At 38.6% G+C, this 25392-nt stretch overlaps 1 protein-coding gene across 12 annotated transcripts in view; it reads left to right on the top strand.

The window, feature by feature from the left end:
• RTTN (rotatin) overlaps nucleotides 1-25392 on the top strand; it is a 195732-nt gene that overhangs the window by 145590 nt on the left and 24750 nt on the right. For 9 of the 12 annotated variants that reach the window (XM_031658898.1, XM_031658896.1, XM_031658897.1 and 6 more), the window contains 5 exons: nucleotides 1748-1885; nucleotides 5110-5327; nucleotides 22554-22659; nucleotides 23419-23516; nucleotides 24740-24817. In XM_031658898.1, coding sequence (XP_031514758.1) covers nucleotides 1748-1885; nucleotides 5110-5327; nucleotides 22554-22659; nucleotides 23419-23516; nucleotides 24740-24817 — 638 coding nt within the window. Of the gene's footprint in view, nucleotides 1-1747; nucleotides 1886-5109; nucleotides 5328-22553; nucleotides 22660-23418; nucleotides 23517-24396; nucleotides 24453-24737; nucleotides 24818-25392 lie in introns of those variants that run through there. The other 3 variants (XM_031658905.1, XR_004180103.1, XR_004180104.1) reach the window with 3 other exon arrangements.

Genomic DNA, 25392 nt, shown 5'->3' with positions numbered 1-25392 from the left:
TGAGGCAAAAACATCTTAGAAATTACAATGGTTTGTAGCCTCCCAAAGCTCAACTCTACCTGAGACAATCTTATTACTTAGTATTTCTCTTCTTGATTTTTCTTGAGAATTCCTTGAGAAACATTGATGTTGAGTTCATGGAAGATACACAAGATGTTTGCAAGACTAGTGCCACAAAACTGTGGTGAATAGATGACAGCAGCTGGAGGACCTTTGGTTAATTGTTCGATCCCAAGGTCATGTAGCAAAAGGTGGTCTGTGTATCTTGGCTGCTATTGACTGCCTTGTGAATGCTTTTTATTGATCCTCTTGCCTTTCTGTATGATTTGGGCTTTGAAAATTAAATGGAAGTAGTATATATTTATTTAATTACATAAAAGTTGTTTAACCCATCATTAATTACATCAAGCGCTGAAAGGAAAAAATATCAACAATGTCTGAATGTACATCTATTAGCTGGTTAAATTAAAAATTGTTTTCTCATATCTAGCAAAATACTTTAAAAGTTCACTAAAAATATTTTTTAAGAAGTTTTTAAATTTTTTTCTGGAAAAAATAACTTTTAAATGATTTTATAAGAGTTTATTATATTGCTATTATGTATTATGAATTGTTAATTTATGTATGTAAATTGATACATCGTGATATATAAAAAATAAATTACATGAAAAGTTATTTAGCAAGTATAGGTACAAAGCTAAATTTGGTGTTAATAGGTCTTTAATTTTTAACTTAATTTTCAGCTTAAATGTTTTATTCAGCTATTCTTAAGCCTGTATTGAATAAAAACAGTAAGCTCTATACTTAGCCTTTTTATGTACAAAGTACAGATGTACATATAGTACATAAAGAGATATACAGTATATCTGGGGAATTAAAACCTTATGGGGATGGCAATGAGGAAACATATTTCTAAAACAAATTCTTTAGGGAGCCACTAATGGCAAAAGGGTTGAAAAACACCAAGGATTGTCCTGGGAAGGTGCAATTTTCAAGTACCTCATAGGAGCTCAGTACACTAGATGGATGTCCTCTGGGTTAACGTCCTATAAAGTTTACATTATAGTGGAATTTGATAAAAGATGACAAATCCTCCTGATGGCATGGCCAGAGAGAGTCCTCGGCGACTGCTCTACAGCTTCCATTTACCTGAGTGCAGAGAAGGGAAAATGTGTCCTCATCCTAGAAGGTTAATTGCTACATCCTTAGCCATAGGAAGAGCTGCAGAATCTTCTTTTGTGTCGTGCTTTTCTTTGTGGGATGATACTTTTCTTGGTTCTTCAAAGAAATTCCTTCTTTTCTACTTTGACCTTGGCACACTGTGCTTTCCTTTCACCCCTGCACAAAGCTGCTGGAGGGGATAAAGGAAATAGGGGAAAACTTACTCTGACAAAAGTAGCACAAACAATGACATGTTTTGATAATGTGCCAATATGTAGTTCTGCAGTCATGGCTTAATATTCAGTTTGTCACACCTTCTGATTGTTCTTGAGTATGCTTTAATAAGAGCAGAGTTCGTGAGTGTGGCTTTATATGCAGGAGGGTGGAGGGGAGATATCTTAAGAAGCAAAGGAAAAGAGAAGTTAATTGAAATAACTGTTGGATAATGCTGAATTAGATTTGTCTTCATTTGATAAGTACACACCCCTCATTTTAAGTGTAATGAAGTGTCTGTGTTAAGTTTAATATCTTGAAAGGTTCTTTTCCTTTGTGTTGATAACTTGAAGTGTTTTGATTAATTTTGTAGATAAAGAGTTAATATCAGCTTTTTATCACACATGGACACATTTATTTAATCTTCTGGCCACGCTCCTGAGGAAAGCTGGTGCCGTCACACTCCCGTCTATTACCGTGGCCCTGGCCAAGCACTGGACAGCAGTGATTGGTAAGAAGATACTTGCATAATCTTGGGGGCGTTCTGCTAATAAAATGAGATAATTATTCTGCCTGTTTAGATATGTAAATTCACTAAAATTAAGTAATTATGGCGTGCATATAAAAGAGATATCAGGGTGCTTGCTTTGAAAAATTTGCAGTGTTCTTGAGCGCCCCCAAAAAATGCATTTTTGAAAAATTGAAACACGTTTTAAGATAACATAAAAGTGAGTTAGAAAAGCCTGTGGTTTTATTATTTTTTTTATTTTTAAAGCTTTTTAAAGACATCATCCCTGAAGCTCTCTTTTATTGTATTGGCCACTCTTGGTTTTTTTAAATTTTACTTTGAGTTCTGGGATACATGTGCAGAATGTGCAGGTTTGTTACACAGGAATACATGTGCCATGGTGGTTTGCTGCACCTATCAACCCATCATCTAGGTTTTAAGCCCCGCATGCATTAGGTATTTGTCCTAATGCTCTCCCTCCCCTTGCTTCTCACCCTCTGACACGGTGTTTGATGTTCCCCTCCCTGTGTCCATGTGTTCTCATTGTTCAACTCTCACTTGTGAATGAGAATATGCAGTGTTTGGTTTTCTGTTCCTGTGTCAGTTTGCTGAGAATGATGGCTTCCAGCTTCATCCATGTATCTGAAAGGACATGAACTCATTCTTTTTTTATGGCTGCATGGTGTTCCATGGTGTACGTGTGCTGCATTTTCTTTATCCAGTCTGTCACTGAAGGGCATTTGAGTTGGTTCCAAGTCTTTGCTATTGTGAACAGTGCCACAGTAAACATACATGTGCATTTGTCTTTATAGTAGGATGATTTATAAAACTTTGGGTATATACCCAGTAATGGGTTTGCTGGGTCAAATGGTATTTCTGGTTCTAGATGCTTAAGGAATTGCCACACTGTCTTCCACAATGGTTGAACTAATTTATACTCCCACCAGCAGTGTAAAAGCTTTCCTGTGTTCTCCACATCCTCGCCAGCATCTGTTGTTTTCCTGACTTTTGAATAATCACCATTCTAACTGATGTGAGATGGTATCTCATTGTGGTTTTGATTTGCATTTATCTGATGACCAGTGATGATGAATTTTTTTTTTCATGTGTGTGTTGGCCACATAAATGTCGTCTTTTGGGCGTCTTTTGTCTGTTCATATCCTTCGCCCACTTTTTGATGGGGTTGTTTTTTTCTTGTGAATTTGTTTAAGTTCTTGTGAATTTGTAGATTCTGGATGTTAGACCTTTGTCAGATGGATAGATTGCAAAAATGTTCTCCCATTGTGTAGGTTGCCTGTTCACTCTGATGATAGTTTGTTTTGCTGTGCAGAAGCTCTTTAGCTTAGATCCCATTTGTCAGTTTTAAGCCTGTGGTTTTATAAAGGTACGTATGATATGATTATAAAACAATGAGATAAATTTTCTTGTATTGGTATAGAAACCAGTATCATTTCTGACGTATGTGCATTGTATGCAGATACATCTTCATATATAAAATCCTGTATACGTGATAACATGGAAAGTTGTGATAACTTTCTCATGACATCAGAATTTTCTTAGAGTACAGAAATGCCAAGAGTATAGTATAATTATTTTTATGTTTTTCATATGATAGTTGCCCACTAAAATAAACACGGTTATCTTAAAACAACTAATCTTTAATTTTTCATGAAGCCTCCTAAATTTTAGCATAGCAAAAAGCTGTTTTTTAACATAAATATTCATAACTAACATTTATGTAACCTTTTTAAACAACCTGCTTAAATGTACTCAAAATTGAGTTATTTTAAGTTTCTAAAGTACCTGCTAATTCAACTGACTGATTTTTTTTTAACATTTATCATTTGATCATTCGGTAAAGTTAAATGCATGATACAATTTTTAACCAAAGCGATAGTAAGAATTATGGCAAAATGCATGTTTAACAAGGAACAGAATTGTTAGTTTTCTGGATATGGGAGTTCTGAGTCTACCATGGAGTACAGTGTCCACACAGGATATCATTATTTTGTTTAAAATATAATAATTGAAAGAGATTGACTGATTAAGACGTTGGGATTTTCTTCTTGTATTTATTGAGGGAAAATTAGTTTATCACCTGAATCGCCAATATTATCAATAGAAAGCATGATGCTACCCACATTAGATAAATCTGGCCAGCAGCTTGTTTTGGTAAATAAAGTTTTATTGGAATATAGCCACACTCATTTACATATTTCATATGGCTGCTTTCATGCTACAACAGTTGAGGTGAATAGTTGTGAAAAAGCCAGTTTCCTGCGGAGTATAAAATACTTGCTAGTTGGCCCTTTACAGAAAAAGTTTGCTGACCTCTGACTTAAACTTTACCTGACACTGTTTCTCTAGTGATAAATACATATTAAATTCAAAACCTTCCTTCAAAATATGTGTACAGTTGTATGTAATAGTAGTGCTAACCAAAAGTAACTTACTGCATAAATGGTTTTAATAATAGTAATGTTAATGAAAACATTAATAACAATTATTGATTTTTTTGCCATGGTTTTATTTTTGGTTTTTGTTTTTGTTTTTTTAATCAATTTCCATCTCATATGCCCATATACATTTAAAACATCTCATGGTCACTCCATAACTTGTGTTATCTATAACAGTCTTTTCTCAGACTTGACTAATATTTGGACATCATTTAAATGAACATAATTCTTATGAAACCCCACTGCTACTTTATTTTTCTTATGTAACTTTAATTTGTACATGCCAAAATCTAAGCAAAAATTGTTGTGGTTATAATTCTCACACAAGCATAAATCTAAAATATAAAATCAAATAAAATTATAAATCCAATTTTTCAAGTTAATAAAATGTAAAACAACACATATTATTTTGATTAAACAACATCAGTGTTCACAATAGAAAATTAATAATGACTGTTTCAGTGTAAATTCCTTTTGAGTTTGGCCTGTTCTTTCTACTCTGTATTAAGTTTGTGAATCATCAGTTCATGACCACTCATGTGCTGTCTGAACTGCTGTGAAATATTTGTTTGTACATTGTGCCAACACTGCATACTAAGTCTTGCTTTTAAGTTCTGTTTGGCATCAGCTCCTTTAAAAATTGCAACACAATCACATAAGTTGGTAATCTAGATGATCCAGAGTATAGTTACTTTAAAATCAATTTGATTTCCTTCTTTGTTTAATTCTGAAGAAATTTTCAAACATTCACATCTGAAATTATCCTTTTAGATATGTTCTGCAAATGTGCAGGCTTGTCTGCCACGTGTCCTGCCCTGTATACTGCCAGCCTGCAATTCCTTTCTGTTCTCTTGACTGAAGAAGCGAAAGGGCATCTCCAGGCTAAGAGCAAAACAAATTTATGCCATAGTCCAACAATGGCTTCACTTCTTGATGAGACTCAGGAAAATCAGAAATCTCTAGAGCGACTTAGTGATGTAATTCTTCAGGTAGGTCATTTCTTGGTTTTTCAGAAACTTTATTTAGCATTTAAATGAATTGACTTTCAGTCATGTTCTTGTTAAAAGCTTTCTCAGTCATTTAAATTAAGAAATAGTGATGCTTATTATGACTGTTTAAATGATACAAAAGTTTATCAAGTTAAATTAACTGTCTCCTCCTTAGCCCCACCTGCTTATGTTGACCAGTTTCTTCAGTGAGTATGATGTAAAAATTTGAAGTGAAATATTACTAATCTAAATCTAACAGTTGATCAAAACAGTGTTTTATATCATGACCAAAATGAATATATTTCAGGAACGCAGTTATAGTTCAAAATTTATTGCAATTTTAAAGATACGTCTGTGTCTCTGAAAATATATTCTAAGTGACATTTGTTTTCTATAAATGGACTACAGAATTTTGGGGTTGGTTACATGCATAGGTAAGTGGACTTGTCTGGCACATTTGGAAGAAAATGCCCCCTTTCCAAGCCCTGTTGCCTGTTTTATCTTATAAAATTATGTTTACAGTCTAAACTGTGAATCAAGAATTTGACTCATCAGAAAACATTCTAAAATCACTAAAGTATTATTTTATGAGTAGATTAGTAATTTTTTAAAAACTCTGTGTTTTTAGACAAAGTTTGTGTATTTAGACAAAAAACTGTGTTTTAAACAAAGTTTACATTGTTTTTTACAAATAGGAATATTTTCAGTTTTTCAGTGTTTAAAATTATTCTTTTTAATCATATGGTTTTATGATTTTTGTCTTCTCACTGAAAGGTGGAAAAGTAGTAGAATTGTTTATTGAAGAATTTGCTTCAGCTTCCCAATCAGCCAGCCACATTTGGCAAAGAGAAGATTGTTTCTGTGCTGATTTGTTATAGTTCCTTTGTTGCTTAGAAGATTGTTCCTGTGCTGATTTGTTATAGTCCCTTTGTTGCTTAGAATTTGGAGATTTTCACCCACTTCTTTGCCTGTGAGAGTCATAGTATGCAGATATTTCTGGTATGACTGCTTGTGCATTTTGGGCACTAGGCTTGATTATGTTGAGATGCAGAAAGGATTGCCAGTAAGAGAGGAGAAGATGCTTCCTGATCCACCCAGGAGCTGGCCTGTGGAGAGTGTCACAGGGTTCCTCAGGGACTTTGTCTCTCTTGTGCTCCAGAATCTGGTTGCCTTTCCAGCATAGATAAGAAGCCTGTTAAGGCATCCCCCATTTTCTCATCCATCTCCAGCAGCAGCTTCAGAAGCCTGGATAGAGCTTTAGGGGAGAAGGTTCCTCAGAGCATTTCTCTAAAAGCCTCTTATTCTTGGGAGGCCATAGCTTTCCTGTACCTACTACCTCACTGTCAGTTCACTCAAATTTTCTTAGTTGAAAACAAAAACTGGACATTGTCCCAGTTTTCTCATTCTCTGTCAGAACAACAGACTTTATTTCCCAATGATTAACTGAGTCTCCAGTTTTGCACTTTAAAGAATGTTGTAAGGAGGAAAATTCAAACCTTTTCAAAAGTCTCCCAACCACAACCCCTATCTAATTTAATTATAAATTTCCTAACTTCGGCTTTGGTTGGAGCACTGTACTGCTTGGGGAAAGGCTTTTGCTCTTGCTGACACACTTCTGATCAGAGAATTTCAGTGACTTCACTCAGAGGAGAGTAGGGTGAGGGCAGTGTGCTGGGCCCCACCCTTCTTGCTGAGGCCAAAATGGCAATAGCTCTGGGAGCCTGGCTCTGCATGGATGACCGTGGGTGTCCTGCAACCAATCCTCCTGGACCTGGTGAAATTTAAAGACTTCCAGCCAGGCAAAGCCAGGGCTATTTTATTTCCCAACTCTTTAATCTTGTTTGTGGTGCTGTGTTTGAAGGATCCATGATGAGACTCATGATACGTATGGATCCATGTAGGGTAATGGATCAGTTTATAATAGTATACACAGGAAAAAAAAAAAATCTGTGCTAGAGGAATTTGTGCAATTTACCTTGCCCTTAGTTTTAGCTAATACTTTGTAATATTATTCATTACAAAAGCTTTTGTTTATAATTTTTTATGTTACCTTTTTGGACAAAGAAAATGAGATAGCCTACAGTCACAGAATATCTCAACGATTTTCCTAATGACTAGCTAATTTTCCTCTTTATTTCTTCTAAATTACAAAAAATGTATTTCGTGAGAGTATGGGTATATTAACCAATTATTTAAACCACGTTTCCTAATAAATCATACTTCTTGTGTTCATGTAAGCAGTAGAATTTGGATACATGACATCTGTTAGAAAGGCATAGGCAAGTTTAAGACAAAGAAGGTGAAGAGAGAAAGTATACTTCTGGCACACTTTTGACAAAATGTGTAATTAATGTAAGTCGGGACAGTTAATGGGCCTGTTAAATTACAAACACTGTTTTCTTTGCCCTATAGAAATAGGGTATGTCAATTAAAGTATTATTAGAATACACTCAACAGCAAAACGTTTTGATAAGTAATAAATATAGCTTACTATATGTCCATGGAGGCTGTGGGTTAGGCCAAGTGCTATATGAAGCAAAGTAAACTATAGTCTTTAAATTATCCAAAGAAATTATATTCTAAAATTGATGTCTTTCAAAGATCCTTATTTAAGTTTTCTGTAAAGCCATACTCAAGAAACATTTGATGTGGGATGTTAGGCAGATCACTTCTTATGATTCAGTTCTTCAAGTGCAAAATGATAGGATTTTATTACATTATTACTAAGTTTCAGCTGCCTCTAAAATCTCCATCCTCCTAACAAATATTGTTAGTTCCAAATATTGGAACTTCAATTAAAATGTCTGGGCAGAGTTATCTTTTAAATGGTGCTTTATAGCACTGTCCCATAGGGGATACATGTTGAAAGTATTCATACTTACATCTTCAGTCATGTGTAAGTGTTTTTTTGTAAGTCCATGTTGAGGTGGTTTCAGACTTTGAACATTTTCTAAGAAATATTTAGCTGTCTTTTGTCCATAAAATACTGAACACATTTGACTTAGTGGAGATTTTACCTTCCCTAGTTTATGAAGATACAGTAGTCTCCTCTTATCTGTAGTTTTGCCTTTTGTGACTTCAGTTACCCATGGTTGATTGTAGTCCAAAAATATTAAATGGAAAATTTCAGAAATACACAATTCTTAAGTTTCAAATTGCATGCCATTCTGAGTAGTATGATGAAATATTGCTCTGTCTCCCCCGCGGGATGTGAATCATCCTATGTCTAGCTTACCCACGCTGCATATGATACGTGCCCATTCATCACTTAGTATAGCCATCTTGGTTATCAGACTGACAAATCACAAGATGAAGAAGGATGAGTGCATTGTAGTAAGATACTTTGAGAGAGAGAGGCCACAATCACATAATTTTTATTATACTATTCTGTGTTATTGTTTGTTATTGCTAGTCTCCTACCTGCCTAATTTATAAATTAAACTTTATTGTAGTTACATATATATAGGAATAAAACTTAGACTATATGGAGTTGGGTACTATTCATGGTTTTAGGTATCCACTGGGGGTGTTGGAATGGATCCCCCAAGGATAAGGGGGCCTACTGTGCTCAGTATGTTTTATTTGCAAATACATAATAGATAACAAGATCAATACAAATCTCTCTATATGTAGTAGATTTTGTCTATAATTGATATATTAATTGAGATGTTGAATTAATTTTGCTCCTTATATTTGATCTGATATCTAAAAGTAGTAATGCAAATGAGGAACTCTTGCGTCTTGTTTTAGATGTATTTTGTGCTCACATGTAGCAAATGGTGAAATTCAAGGGTAAATCTGTTGAAAGGAAGGCTTATATATTTAAGATACCGTTGTGTTGATGAATGCTCACTGTAATTAAAAAGCCTATTTTTACATTAAGTACTTTTTGGAAAGAAAGCAAAAAAGTCTTGACCTAGAATAGCCTCCATCACTTAAGTGTACAGAAGGGATTAATCTAGAAAGAGCATGACATTTAAAGGAATTTTGGTTGATGAGAAGACATTATTTCTTGCTCTGTATCTTCTTCATTTTTCTCTTTTTTGTGTATTTGCATCATCTGGCAGCTAGTTACATGTTGCTTGAGTTTATTCTCAGCCTTGCTGCCTCCAGGCTCCTCACACTTCCAGTCGTGTCCACTTGCTGTGTCGCAGAGATGCTCAGGCTGCTTTTCAGTCTGCAGTAAGTACTGTATGGAAACTGATAGAAAGTCAGTCCTTCACTCCAGCCTTTCCTTCAGTATATGTTGGAAAGTATATGAATTTACCATAGGTTAATCCTGTTTGTTTCCTTTTTGTTTGTTTGTTTTTGGGTTGGGGCTTTGATTTCAGTTTTACTGTGTACACATTTTAGAGAACCAAACAGTTCTATCTGTAAGTTTTTACTAAAGGTACGAGATTTTTGCCTTCATTCCTCATTTTCTCAGAGGTGACCACGTATACCTCATTTAGCTACTTTTTATAGCTTCTCTTTCGTGTCTCGAAATAACATGCTTATATTTTTTTGTCTTGATTATTCAGTTTTAGATATTATCTGTTGAATTCCTACTATGGAAAATGAGCCTTTAGCTTTCTTTTCATGCCCCACCCACCTACCCTACCAAAATGGGTTCCCTTCTCATTCTCCTAATATTAATATACCATAATGCCAATTAGATAATAGGCAGCATGAATGGTATTAAATTTGTGACAGTGTTACACACAATTGAACTGTGTTGCAGACAGTGTTTAACTTTCTTTTCTTGCACAGCTTTTGTTTCCCTTAGAGGTAATTATTGCATTATTTTAAAATGTGCTGACTTTTATCACTCATAAACTCCATGCTCTTTGCCAGAATTAAATATCCTCTCAGTGTGTTCAGAATTGTCAGAACTTCATCGCTTCATCTTTTAAAATAAATCTCTTCCCAATTGCTTCTGACCTACTTGATGTCTGTTGTCATCCTGGGATATCCGTTCACCTGTTTCTGGGAATTCCTTTATCTCTGTGCGAGGTGCAGTTCCCTGTCATCCTGATATTCTCCATTCACTGCTTCGGAATTCCCACCTCTGTGCTAGGTGCAGTTCCTGTCATCCTGGGATATTCATTCACCGGTTTCTTGAATTCCTTTATCTCTGTGCTTAGGTGTAGCCCCTGTCATCATCCTGATATCTTATCCACCGTTTCTTGGAATTCCTTTTATTCCCAGCGTAGCTCCCCTGTCATCCTGAATATCTTATTCACCGGTTTCTGGAATTCCTTTATCTCTGTGCTAGGTGCAGTCTCCTGTCATCCTGGGATATCCGCTCACCGCTCTGGGAATTCCTTTTATTCTAAAAGCAGGTGCAGTCTCCTGTCATCCTGATATTCGCTCTCACCTGTTTCTGGGAATTCCTTTATCTCTGTGCGAGGTGCAGTCTCCTGTCATCCTGGGATATTCATTCACCGGTTTCCGGGAATTCCTTTACCTCTGTGCTAGGTACAGTCTCCTGTCATCCTGAGATATCCATTCACCTGCTTCCGGGAATTCCTTTACCTCTGTGCTATGTCTTCTGCATCCCACATGCTGTCTCCCATCTCCTGTGGCCTTCTCTCCTGGTTAATGCTCTTCATTTTTGCTTAGAGTCTCTTCTCCCTTAGCTTTCAGAGAAAAGGTACTGAGGAGGTCTTTTGAGATCTAAGTGTCTGAAAGTCTTTATCTCCCTTACATGTAATTTATACTTAGGCTAGTGAGAATTCTGGATTGGAAATCATTTACTTCAGAATTTAGAAGCCATCGTCTATTCTTTTTAATTCCAAATGTTACTATAGAAAATTCTGAAGCCCTGGTCGGGCACGGTGGCTCATGCCTGTAATCCCAGCACTTTGGAAGGCCAAGGTGGGCGGATCACGAGGTCAGGAGATCGAGACCATCCTGGCTAACACAGTGAAACCCCGTCTCTACTAAAAATAAAAAAAAAAAAAGCCGGTGTGGAAGCGGGCGCCGTTAGTCCCAGCTACTCAGAAGACTGAGGCAGGAGAATGGCGTGAACCCGGGAGGTGGAGCTTGCAGTGAGCTGAGATCACGCCACTGCACTCCAGTCTGGGTGACAGAGCGAGACTCCGTCTCAAAAAAAAACAAAAAAAGAAAAGAAAATTCTGAAGCCCTTAGAATTCCTGGTTTTTCTCTTCCTGGAAGTTTTTAGAATCTTTCCTTTTTCTCTTGTATTCTAAAATGTTTAGATGAAGCATCCAGGTGTGGATCTGTTTTAGCCATTGTGCTGGGCTCTCTTGAGCAATCTTTCCATCTATAAACTCATGCTTTCTGAATTACTTCAGAGGCATTCCTGGTACTTTGTATGCTCTGTACATTTGGAGCTCCTATTAAGTTTTTTTTTTTCTGTGTAGTCTCTCTCTGCTGTCTTTTCCTCTATTTATTTTAGTCTCTCTTTTCTGTTTAGCAGCTTTTCTTGGTGTCTGGTAATCTTGATTATGTGCTGTATTTAAGACTGGGAAACTCAAAGCAGATTGACATCCCTGAGCATGACAGTGCGACTTTTCAATTGCTGTGCAAGGGGAGCAACGGGAGTTATTTTGCAGGCTTGTCTTCTGGGGCTTATCAGGTTCCCTGGAGAATGGTCTTCTGATCTCTTTCCTGGAGGTGAAAACTCAACTGCCAAATGTTACGTAGCCAAGTAGGAGATGACAGCTGAGGTCTCAGAATTTAGTTTGCACAATTTCACTTAATCCTTCAAAGGTTTTAGTAGAATACTCTTGCCCACAAATGTTCCCGTGTCTGTCAGTTCAGAATCCTAATTTATCCTTTCCAGAAACTAAACATCCAGGATTTTGCATGGGCTGGGAGGAAGAGTGGATTAGTTACATACAAATTGGTGGCTGGCAGGCAGGATCTGGGCATGTAACTACTTTTTAGAGACTTTAAGCAATCTTCCTTTGTCCTCACATCCAGGGATACCTGGTGCTAAATTTCTTCAGCCTTGGGCAATTCAGTGGATAGATTGGGGTAGTTTTCAGCTTTCCCCACTCACCACTTAGAATTCAGGGTTCCCAAGCCTGATACACTTGCCACTCATCCATCCGCTTTCTAGTTTTCAGGCTTGTGTGTGTGTGTGTGTGTGTGTGATCTCATTTTTGTCATTTTAGTGGGATTTCAGGAAGGAATAAAAGACATATCTGTGCACACAACTATTTCCTTAGGAGTCTTAACTCTGACACACCCCTGTCCCCAATTGCTACATATATTTTTATTTATTTTTTATTTTTATTTATTTTTGAGACAGAGTCTCACTCAGTCACCCAGGCTGGAGTGCAGTGTGGCATGATCTCAGCTCACTGCAACCTCTGCCTCCCGGGTTCAAGCGATTCTCCTGCCTCAGCTTCCTGAGTAGCTGGGACTACAGGCGCCCACTTTCATGCATGGCTAATTTTTTTTGTATTTTTAGTAGAGATGGGGTTTCACCATGTTAGCCAGGATGGTCTCGATCTCCTGACCTCGTGATTCGCCCACCTCGACCTCCCAAAGTGCTGGGATTACAGGCGTTTGCCACCGTACCCAGCTAATTTTTATATTTTTCGCATGTTGGTTGGCCAGGCTGGTCTCGAACTGCTGACCTCAGGTGATCCGTCCATGTTGGCCTCCCAAAGGGCTGGGATTACAAGGCATGAGCCACCACACCTGGCCCCATTATCATTTGTTTCAAGAAATGTTTCGATTTTCTTCTTAATTTTTTCATTAACCCACTGGATATTCAGGAGCATATTGTTTAATTTTCATGTTTGTATAGTTTCCAAAATTCCTCTTGTTATTGATTTCCAGTTTTATTCTACTCTGGTCATAGAAAATGCTTGATATTATTTCAATTTCTTGAATGTTGTAAGACTTGTTTTGTGAACCTAACATATGGAATATGCTACAGAATGATCCATGTGCTGAGGAGAAGAATGTGTATTCTGCAGCCGTTAGATGAAATTTTCAGTAAATATCTATTAGGTCCATTTGGTCTTTAGTGCAGATTAAGTCCAATGTTTCTTTGGTGATTTTCTGTCTGGAAGATCTGTCTGTTCAATGCTGAAAGTAGGGTGTTGAAGTCTCCAGCCATTATTTGTCTTGAGATCTCTCTCTTTAGCTCTAATATTTGCTTTGTATATCTCAGTGCTCCAGTGATGGGTACATATATACTTAGAATCATTATGTCCTCTTGCTGCATTGACTCCATTATCATTATATAATGATCTCCTTTGTCTCTCCTTATAGTTTTTGTTTTGACACCTATTTTGTCTAAGTATAGCTACTCCTAATTTTTTTTTTTTTGTTTTCATTGGCATGGAATATCTTTTTCCATCCCTTTATTTTCAGTCTGTGTATATTTTTATTGGTGAAGTCTGTTTCTTGTAGGCAACAGATATGTAGGCGTTGTTTTTTCATCCCTTCAGCCACTCTGTGTGTTTCTATTGTAGAGTTTAGTCCATAGTCCATTTACATTCAATGTTGTTATTGACAAGTAGGGACTGCCTTCTGCCATTTGTTATTTGTTTTCTAATTGTTTTGTGATCTTCTCATTCGTCTTTACTTCCTTCTGTCTTTATTTTAGTGAAGATGATTTTCTGTGGTGGTATGTTAATTTCTTAGTTTTTGTGTCTGCATTTGTATTGTTTTTGTAAGAGGTTACCATGATGAGGCTTGGAAATACTGTCTTATAGCCCATTATTTTAAACTAATGATAACTTAATGCTGATGGCATGAACAAACACACACGCAAAAGAAAACTAATAAAAATTCTACACTTTATCTCCCCTGCTTTTAACTTTTAGTTGTTTCTCTTTATGTCTTATTGTACTGTTTTTGTCTTAAAAATTTAATGTAGTTATTATTTTCGATTGGTTCATAATTTTGACTCTCTACTTAAGAATAGTTTACACAACACCATTACAGTGTTATAATAGTCTCTCTTTTTCTGTGTGCTTACTATTGCCAGTGAGTTTTGTACTATGAGATTATTTCTTCTTGCTCATTAACATCCTTTTATTTCAGATTGAAGAACTCCCTTTACTATTTCTTGTAGGACAGGTCTGGTGTTGTTGAAATCCTTAGCTTTTGTTTGTCTAAGGTTTTTATTTCTCTTTCATACTTGGAGGATAGTTTCGCCATATGTACTGTTCTAGGGTAAAGTTTTTTTTGTTTTATTTTGTTTTTTTTTTTTTCTTTCCTTCAGCACTTGAAATATGTCATACCACTCTCTTGTGACCTGTAACATTTCCAGATATATTGGAGCTCCATTGTATGTTATTTCTTTCTTTTCTCTTGCTGCTTTTAGGATCTTTTCTGTGTCTCTGACCTTTAGGAGTTTGATTATTAAATGTTTTAAATGTCTTCTTTGGGTTAAATCTGCTTGGTGTTCTGTAACCTTCCTGTACTTCAGTATTGATCTGTCTCTAGGTTTTGGAAATTCTCTGATGTTATCCCTTTGAATAAACTTTCTACCACTATCTCTTTCTCTTAAATTTGCCTGTTTGAGGCTATTTTTTAGATTTTATGGGCATGCTTCATTCTTCTTTTTCTCTTTTTTCTTTTGTCTCCTTCTCCTGACTGTGTATTTTCCAATAACTTGCCTTCAAGCTTACTAATTCTTTCTTTTACTTGGTCAGCTCCACTATTATGAAACTGATGTATTTGTCAGTGTGCCAGTTGAATTGTTCAACTCTAGAATTTCTGCTTGCTTCTTTTTAATTATTTAAATCTCTCTGTTAAATTTATCTGATAAAATTATGAATTCCTTCTCGTAGTTTGAATTTCTTTGAGTTCCCAAACAGCAATTTTGAATTTGAATTGAATTGAATTTTGAATTCTGTTTGAAAGTTCACACATCTCTGTTTCTCCAGGCTTGGTCTCTGATGCCTTTTCTAGTTCATTTGGTGAGATCATTTTTTCCTGGATGATCTTGATGCTTATAGATGTTCATCAGTATCTGGGCATTGAAGAGTTAGGTATTTCTTTTAGTCTTTGCAGTCTGGGCTTGTTTGTGTGTGTCCTCCTTGAGTAGGCTTTCCAGGCATTCCAAGGGAATTAGACCTTAAGCCCAATAATACTTTGTTTCTTGCAGACTTGTAGAGGTACTGCCTTGGTGGTCTTGGATAAGATCTGGAAGAATTCTCCAGATAACCAGGCAGAGACTCTTGTTCTTTTACCTTTTCTCCCAAACAAACAGAGTCTCTATATATATACTGAGCAGCCTGGAACTGGGGGTGTGGTGATATTAGCACCCCTTGTGGCTACCACCACTGGAACTGTACTGGATTAGTTCTGATGTCAACACAACACTGGGTTTCTCTCAAAGCCCACTGCAGTCACTACCTGCTTACCACCTGTGTTCACTCAAGGCCCTAGTGTGTTCCTTCAGACGTTCAGATATGTCTGGAGCTTCTTCCTTCTGGTGGGTTTGTGGTCTCGCTGTCAGGAGTGAAGCTACAGACCTTTGTGGTGAGTGTTACAGCTCTTAAAGGCAGCACGTCTGGAGTTGTTCGTTCTTCCTGGTGGGTTCTTGGTCTCGCTGGCTTCAGGAGTGAAGCTGCAGACCTTCGCGGTGAGTGTTACAGCTCATAAAGGAAGCGTGGACCCAAAGAGTGAGCAGCAGCAAGATTTACTGCAAAGAGCGAAAGAACAAAGTTTCCACAGTGTGGAAGGGGACCCCAGTGGGTTGCTGCTGGCTGGCTCCCGCAGCCTGCTTTTATTCCCTTATCTGGCCCCACCCACATCCTGCTGTTTGGTCCATTTTACAGAGAGCTGATCGGTCTGTTTTACAGAGAGCTGATTGGTCCGTTTTGACAGAATGCTGATTGGTGCGTTTACAATCCTTGAGCTAGACAGAGTCATAGAGTGCTAGTTAGCTAGATACAGAGTACCAATTGGTGTATTTACAAACCTTGAGCTAGACACAGAGTGCTGATTGGTGTATTTACAATCCTTGAGCTAGACAGAGTTACAGAGCACTAGTCCTCCAAGTCTCCATACAGAGTACCAATTGGTGTATTCACAAACCCTGAGCTAGAGTGCTGATTGGTGTATTTACAAATCCTGAGCTAGACACAGAGTGCTGATTGTGCATGTACAATCCTCCAGCTAGATATAAAAGTTCTCCAAGTCCCCATCCGGTTCAGGAGCCCAGCTGGCTTCACCCAGTGGATCCTGCACCAGGGCTGCAGGCAGAGCTGCCCACTAGTCCCAAGCCGCGCCTGCACTCCTCAACCCTTGGGCTGTCCACGGACTGCCACAGAGCAGGGGGTGGCGCCCATGGGGGAGGCTCAGGCTGTGCGGGAGCCTACCACAGGGGGAGGAGCTCAGACATGGTGGGCTGCAGGTCCTGAGCCCTGCCCTGCTGGGAGGCAGCTAAGGTCCAGTGAGAATGAGTGTGGCCCTGGCGGGCAGGCACTGCTGGGGGACCCAGCAACCTCCACAGCTGCTGGCCTGGGTGCTAAGCTCCTCACTGCCCTGGGCCTGCGTTGCTGGTTGGCTGCTCCCTATGCGGGGCCTGCCGAGCCGGCGCCCAGGCCTGCTGGAACTCACACTGGCCCACTAGCGCAGCCCTGGTTCCCGCCCGCGCCTCTCCCTCCACACCTCCCCGCAAGCAGAAGGAGGAGGCTCCAGCCTCAGCCAGCCCAGAGAGGGGCTCCCACTGTGCCGTGGCGGGCTGAAGGGCTCCTCAAGCGCAGCCAGAGTGGACACTGAGGCCTGAGGCCGAGGAGGGGCTGAGAGTGAGGGCTACTAGCACACTGTCACCTCTCAGTAGGCCTTTATGATCAGTAGGTAGCAAAGCCAGCCAGGTTTCTGTCCTTCCCTTCAGAGCGGTAAGTTTCCCTAGACCCTGAGCAGGTCCAGAGTTGCTATCTGTGAGCCAGGGATTAGAGTCAAAAATCTTAGAATTTTGCCTGATGTTCTATTCTAATGCCGCTAACCTGGCACTCAAACCACAATACAGGGTCCTTTCTGCTCTTCTATCCCCTTTCCACAGGAAAAGGAGATTCTCCTTTTGGCCACCACTACCACAGTCCCATAGGAGTTCTACCAGGCTGCTGCTAATGTTCACTTAGAGCCCAAGGGCACTTCTGTCATTCTGTGATGAATGCTGCCGTACCAGGGGCTCATGTGTAGGTTTGTTATATAGGTAAACTTATATCATGGGGGTTTGGTGTATCGATTATTTCATAACCCAGGTACTAAGCCTGGTACCCAATAGTTATTTTTTCTGATCCTCTCCCTCCTACTACCCTTTACCCACTGGTAGGCCCCATTGTGTATTGTTCCCCTCTTTGTGTCCCAGTGCTCTCATCATTTAGCTCCCACTTATAAGTGAGAACAAGCAGTATTTGGTGTTCTGTTCCTGCATTGTTTCCTAAGGATCTTGACCTTGAGCTCCAACCACGTTCATGCAAAGGACATGATCTCGCTCTTTTTTATGGCTGCATAGTATTCCATGGTGTATATGTACCACATTTTCTTCATCCAGTTTTCCGTTGATGGGCATTTAAGTTGGTTCCATGTCTTTGCTATTGCAGATGGTGCTGCAGTGAACATTTGTATTCGTGTGTCTTTATGAAAGAATGATTTTTGTTCCTTTGGGTGTATACTCTGTAATGGGATTATAGGGTTGAATTGCAGTCCTGTTTTTGGCTTGTTGAGGAATCACTGCCTTCCACAATGATTGAACTAATTTGCCTTCCACAGTGGTTGAACTAATTTACACTCCCACTAACTGTGTATAAGCATTCCCTTTTCTCCACAACCTCATCAGCATGTGTTATTTTTTGACTTCTTAATAGCAATTCTGACTGGTGTGACATGGTATCTTACTGTGGTTTTGATTTGCATTTCTCTAATGATCAGTGATGTTGAGCTTTTTTTCATATGCTTGTTGGCATTGTGTATGTCTTCTTTTGAGAAGTATCTGTTCGTGTCCTTTGCCCACTTTTTAATGGTTTTTTTTTCTTGTAAATTTACATTCCTTATAGTTGCTGGATATTAGACCTTTGTCAGATGCATAGTTTGCAGATATTTTTTCCCATTCTGTGGGTTGTCTGTTTACTCTGTTGATAGTTTCTTTTGCTGTGCAGACGCGCTTTAGTTTAATTAGATTTCATTTGTCAATTTTTGCTTTTGTTGCAATTGCTTTTCACGTCTTCATCATGAAATCTCTGCCAGTTTCTGTGTCCGGAATGGTATTGCCTAGGTTGTCTTCCAGCGTTTTTATAGTTTTGGGTTTTATATTTAAGTCTTTAATCCATCTTCAGTTGAATTTTGTGTATGTATAAGGAAGGGGTCCAGTTTCGATTTATGCATATAATTAATCAGTTATCCCAGCACCATTTATCGAATAGGGAGTTCTTTCCCCATTGCTTGTTTTTGTCAGCTTTGTCTAAGGTCAGATTGTTGTAGGTGTGCACCCTTATTTTTGGGATCTCTATTCTGTTCCATTGGTCTATGTGTTTATTTTTTATACCATTACCATGCTTTGGTTACTGTAGCCCTATAGTATAGTTTGAAGTCAAGTAGCTTGATACCTCCAGCTTTTTTCTTTTTGCTTAGAATTGCCTTGGTGTTTTGGGCTCTTTTTTGGTTCCATATGAATTTTAAAAGTTTTTTTTTCTAGTTCTGTGAAGAATGTGATTGGTGGTTCGATAGGGATAGTGTTGAATCTACAAATTACTTTGGACAGTATGGCCATTTTAGCGATGTTGATTCTTCCTAGCCATGTTCATGGGTAATGTTTTTCCATTCATTTGTGTCACCACTGATTTCTTTCAGCAGTGTTTTGTATTTCTCCTTGTAGAGATCTTTCACCTCCCTGGTTAACTGTATTCCTAGGTATTGCATTTTATTTTATTTTATTTTATTTTGGTGGCAGTTGTGAATGGGATTGCATTCCTGATTTGCCTCTTGGGTTGATTGTTGGTATATAGGAATGTTAGTAACTTCCGCACATAGATTTTGTATCCTGAGACTTTGCTAAAATTGTTTATCAGCTTAAGGAGCTTTTGGGCTGAGATGATAGGCTTTTGTAGATATAGGATCGTGTCATCTGCAAACAGGAATAATTTGACTTCCTCTTTTCCTATTTGGATGCCCTTTATTTCCTTCTCTTGCCTGACTTCCCTGGCCAGAAATTCCAGTACTGTGTTGAATAGGAATGGTGAGAGAGGGCATCCTTGTGCCAGTTTTCAAGGGCAATGCTTCTAGCTTTTGCCCATTCGATATGATGTAGACAGCGGGTTTGTCATAGATGGCTCTCATTATTTTGAGATATGTTCCTTCAATACCTAGTTTGTCGAGAGTTTTTAATATGAAAAGATGTTGAATTTTACTGAAAGCTTCTGTTGAGATAATCATGTTATTTTTGTTTCTGTTTCTGTTTATGTGATGAATCATGTTTATTTATTTGCACATATGTTGAACCAACCTTACATCCTAGGGATAAAGCCTTCTTGTTCGTAGTGGATTAGCTTTTTGATGTGCTGCTGGATTCAGTTTGCTAGTATGTTGTTGAGGGTTTTTGCATTGATGTTCATCAAAGATATTGACCTTTTTTTTGTTGTTGTTGTGCCTCTGCCAGTTTTGGTGTCAGATTTTCAGCTCTGTTTGGTCGGTTACTTTCTTTCCTTGGCTATTTGGCTGTTAGCTCCTGTATTTTTTTTTTTTTTTATTCTTAGTTTTCTTAGATTGGGTTTCAATATTCTCCTGAATCTCCATGATCATCATTCCTGTCCATATTCTGAATTCTGTTATTTCAGCCATCTCAGCCTGGTTAAGAACCTTTGCTGGAAAATTAGTGTGGTCGTTTGGAAAAAAGAAGACACTGGCTTTTTGAGGTCTTAGAGTTCTTGCGCTGGTTTTTTTTCATCTTTGCGGGCTGATGTTCCTTCAAGTCGTTAAAGTTGCTATCCTTTGGATGATTGTCTTTTTTTATTTTTTATTTTTTTCCTTTTATCCTACTTAATGTCCTTGGGCATTTCATTATGATATAAGGTGTATTCAGTCGACTCATTTTAGGAGGATTTTAGGGGGCCAAGGCTCAACTCAGGACTCCTGGACTGTGTGCTCTAACTCTTGGGGACTGGTGTCTGGGCAGGGCTTTGATCTCTGTTTCCTCAAGGTTAGGAACCTGTGCTCTGGAGGGTCCAAGGTGCTCTAGGACTGCTGCTCATAACTCTCTGATGGTTGGTGCCAGCCAAAGCACTTCATAGGAAAGTGGCAGTAGGATCTGTCCTTGTTGACACATGTCAGCAGCAGGGTGCACACTCGTCAGCTGCAGCAGGGTGCCGTCAGGTGCCAGGGTGCCAGCCTTGATGCAGGTGTCTACAGCAGCTGTGGTAGCAGCACAGCTTGGGGATTTGGGAGCCCCTGCCTGAGGACTGTGTGCACATTCATACTGGTGGTAGTATTAGCATGAGACTGGGCAATGGTGGACGCAAGACTGTGTGTGCCCTTTGTGCCCATTCATTCTGGTGTCGGTGGCTGCTCAGGGCTGGGGGTGGGTTCGCTGCTTTTGGTGGCTAGTTCTGTGTTGGCAGCCCCAGCGCAGGGATGGGGTGCTGGCAGGCCCAGGGCTGGCGGGCTCCATGCCTGCTGACTCTCTGAGGACAATAGCAGGGAGGGAGGATGGAGTGCACTCACGGCTGGCAGCAGTGACATGGCAGGGTGCATGTGCACACATGTGCTGGTGGGGAAGGGAAGGCAGGTCCTCCTGTACATGCCCACAAAGCATTGTGGTGGGTGGCCAGTGAGTGAGTGCCTGCAGGCAAGGCAGCATGAAGGAGGCTGCAGTGGGGGAAGAATGCTGCTGCATGTCCAACTAGGGTCACTCTACTAGAGCACTCTGCTAGTCAGGCACAGTCTGCCAGTGCAAGAGCTACCATGTAGGCCCCCAGGAAGTACCTGGGAGCTTCACTCCAAGCAGGTGTGGCTAGGCTCGGGCCCAGGGAGAAGCCAGCAGACCAAAGGGTGACCCAGACTGGCCCCATCTCATGGGCAAGACCACCCTGCAGAGTTGAGGTCCCACAGTTCCCCTAGGGATAGAGTCTTCTATGGGAGCAAGTCTAGCCTAAGGGGGTGGGTGTCCCTGGCAGTGTTATGCTATAGACACTCCCATACAAAACTCTCTGGGCTCTGCCCCAGCTGGAGTGCTGCTTCTACTGCTTCCCTAAGCAGCTTTCCCTGACAACTCAAATGTCCATAGTGGTCCAGGGGTCCCTTCCTACCATGATTCCAGAGGCCTGTGGTGAGAGTGAATTTTTTTCCTTGCCTTTTCAACTCACCCCCTCTGCAGGAGTGGTTGGGGGCCAGGAACAAGTTGTGGTGCTTGGTAGCCTCGAGCAGGGTCCCCAGCTTCCTCCCCCTTCAGCCCCGGCTCTGTGTTTTCCCTCCATCTGTTCTCAGTGCCCTCCCTCTGAAGATCTAGGAGTGTGCCAGTCTTCCTGATGTCCCGGTCCCTCAGTAGGAGATGTTCCTCCTGGCTGTATCTAGTTGGCCATCTTGGAGCAGAAATTTCTAGGTTTTTTTTTTTTTTTTTTTTAAATAAAAATGTATGGAATCTGTTACTGTGTCTACTTTTGTACATATTAGAAATTTTTAAGTGAAAATTTTTCTAACTCATAAATTTAAATGTATAAAGAAAATATACCGAAATAGTAGTTTCAGAATTACAAATGATTTTCCATTTCTCTGAAAGTCAAAAAAGTTATGCATTAGTTTTTGAGAAAATGTTATATGACAGGTGCATGTTACCATAGAAATGAAAGATGGAAAGAACCAAATCACCTGAGATATAAGGGTATTTTAGGTAGAAATGGAGAGAGGGTAATGTGTCCCCAGAAGGAGAAAGGAGGACATTGATGACAGTTCTCCTGCTCAGCAGTTTTACAAGGACCCATTTTAATAAGCTACACATAGGTATGTATACAGTATGCTCTGGTGAATTTGAGTAAGTATGTGAGCTTGCTATGTAAAAGCTAAATAAAGCTTTTTTCTGTAGACGATGCGTCTTTAAGAATGATTGTTGTTCTCTTCCATATTATAAACAACTTATACAGTCTTATCCACACAGAACATTCTCAAATATTAATGATTTATCAAAATCCAGTGAATTTCACATGATAGTTGAAACCTAGCAATATCTTTTAAGTAGAAAATGTTCTTTATTCACAACGGTTTTGCTGCAGATTAAATATTTCTTCAAGGCAGTTTGATTTGTATTCTCTGCAGTGCTATGAAGGGAAATCCTCCAAAGATATCCTGAAAAGAGTAGCTGCAAATGCGTTGATGTCACTTCTGGCTGTCAGTAGAAGAGCACAGAAACATGCTTTGAAAGGTGAGCCACGTGACACGTCAGCTGTGTTGATGGCATTATCAGCAGCTCATATGTTTTGTTGCTTGTTAAAGTTAATTTTCTTTAGACTCAAAATGTAAAAAACTTACAGTATAGTCTTAGTGTCAGTAAAAATCATTTTTTCATACAGAAGCAGTAAATATGCATTACTTTTCAAATAAAAAGATTAGACGTAGTTTTTTGTTTGTTTAATATGTGAGGTTCTTGCTCTAAAGGACCTATATGTAAATATTAGAGAAGCTAAAAGGTAATACATTGAGTTTCATTGTAATTAAATATTACTATCCAGAAGCACTTACTGCATACCTGAACAAAACCCACATAGTTTTGATGGTAAAAACAGCAACAGACAGTTCCATATTTTCTAAATTTCTCCTCTTGAGTGTTGTAATTTCTCATTTGGGAATCGGAGAATATAGATCTGAGAATTAAAAGAGAATAATGGCAACATCAAGTCCATTAATATCAGTTGTGATTTGCTACTAAAACAAATTATGTATTCCTCAAGTTGTAAATTGGATTTGGGGAGTATCTTACTAAAAACTGAAAGCAAGTGGCCTTCAGCATTTTAGTCCTCTTACTTTTCCCCCTCTGATTCATTAATCTCTTACTGAAAATTCTAAAATGAAGTGGGTCAGAAATAGAGAATGTTACCTTTTTGAGAATCTGATTGGTATATGTGGTTTTAACTTAACTTGGAAATAGAATATCCTTTTGACTGCTATAGATTTTGTCTTTCAGCCAATCTTATAGACAATTGCATGGAGCAGATGAAACACATAAATGCACAACTGAACCTAGATTCTCTGAGGCCTGGGAAAGCAGCATTGAAAAAAAAGGTAATATTGTGGGATAAATGAATGGCTATATGTAGAGACCATTCTCCAGTCCCCTTGTGCCTAGAAATGAGCACGAGCTTGAAATGAGTATCTCATTTAGAAGCAAGGTAGAGATGGATGAATTAATGAGATTTCTATGTTAGCAGATTGTTGACTTGTTTTGGTCTTAATTCTTACTTGAAGATCTTTAGACAACATCTGTTTATTATGTACTGTTGTTATTATAAAACATTGGAAATATCCACATATACATGATACTATGCCAGATAAATTTTTTATACTACAAAAAGAAAATCTTTATCTCAAAACAAGCATAGGTTAACTAGGAATGAGATCTATAACAACTATAATTTATTAAGAGTTTTCTATATGTCAGCCACTATTGAAACCTTTAATATTTATTATCTCATGAACAAACACTCATTACAGCACAATCACACAGTTGGTAATCGTTGGAGCTAATATTTGCCCCATATCTGGGTGGTTGAAGAGCTGGTATTCCTCATCTCTATTTATCTCCTTCTGTGCCTTCTGAATATCTCCTCTAGCATTGAGTCTGTTGGACTCATGTTTAAACTGCATGCTCAGATAAACTCAAAATAACGTAGTTATTATATAATAGCTATGGTTAACAATAACTACTGTGGTTAACAAGATCTGCCACCCACTTATTCAGCAAATGAAAGTGTGTGAATAGTATAAATATACATATATGTGTGTAGGCAAGGCCATTATAGCAGCACTCTATGTAATAACTAGTTTCTACTTCCCTTAATAAGAAACCAAGACAAAGTCTTATTTAATAGTGTAATTGATTCAGGAGATTGATTGTATGTTTATCAGTTCTTTTTTTTTTTTTTTTTCCTCTTTCCCTCTCTAGCCAAAGGCCCTTCATCATTGAGAAAGTCAGCCAACAACTGATATGATTGAAAACCTGTCAGTATCTGCCTCACTTTATTGAGATGAAACATGGAGGCTATCATATATCCGAGTTCCTCCATGCTTGATAGAACAGAAATAGCTTTTTCGTGGTGAATGTGCTTCTTGAGATATGGTCATCTTTCAGAGATCATTAGCCTGTCAGTTCCCTCAAAGTTACAGTGGTCGGGCATGATTAGAGCACACCTGCATTGTACTGTGACCCAAAGGGGAGGGAATTACTATACACAAAAACGGAGTATGCTGTTGCATTCACAGTTTTCAACTGCTTTTTGTTTAAATAGGAGGATGGTGTTATTAAAGAGTTAAGCATTGCCATGCAGCTCCTAAGAAACTGTCTTTATCAAAATGAAGAATGTAAAGTAAGTAGAGCTACTTTTCAAAATTTTAGTAGAAGTACTGGTATTAAGCAGTTTAATTTTTATATGAGATAATGTAGTAGGAAAAATGGAAAGCTCTGACTTTTAAATTTTTAGACACACGGTTGATTGGTCCTCAGACTCAGTGTTAATTGTCAGAAATGTGTGTATCTAATCTTGTTATTCATCACTGATTACATTTCTTGTGTTTATCAGTGTTTTATCATTGAAATTTTAACTTCACAAACCTCAGCCTCATTCTGTACTCTTAGGCATTTTAAGTGTTGGTTTCCCACCTATTTTAGGTATGGAATGAATGGCTGGATGTGTCTTATAAGGTAGATTCTTTCAAAATGGGTTGTCAAAACAACTCTGCAAGGAAATAAATGAAACTATCTGTATCTATAAGGAAATAAGAGTTTCCTGCTTCAAAGGAGAAGAGAGTTAGAACTGCTACCTAGTGTGGCCACATCCACTGAGAGGAAGTTGCTTCTAGCTCTGCTGACTCCCTGTGACCATTTACACAGCCCCTCTGTCTAGAAATCACTGAGATATTTTGCTTTGTCTGTAAGCATTGA

The sequence above is a fragment of the Papio anubis genome, chromosome 19 (genome assembly GCF_008728515.1).
Source record: "Papio anubis isolate 15944 chromosome 19, Panubis1.0, whole genome shotgun sequence".
Classification (NCBI taxonomy): Eukaryota; Metazoa; Chordata; class Mammalia; order Primates; family Cercopithecidae; genus Papio; species Papio anubis.
The sequence above is the reverse complement of the archived record's forward strand: the minus strand, read 5'-3'. Positions and strand labels throughout refer to the sequence as shown.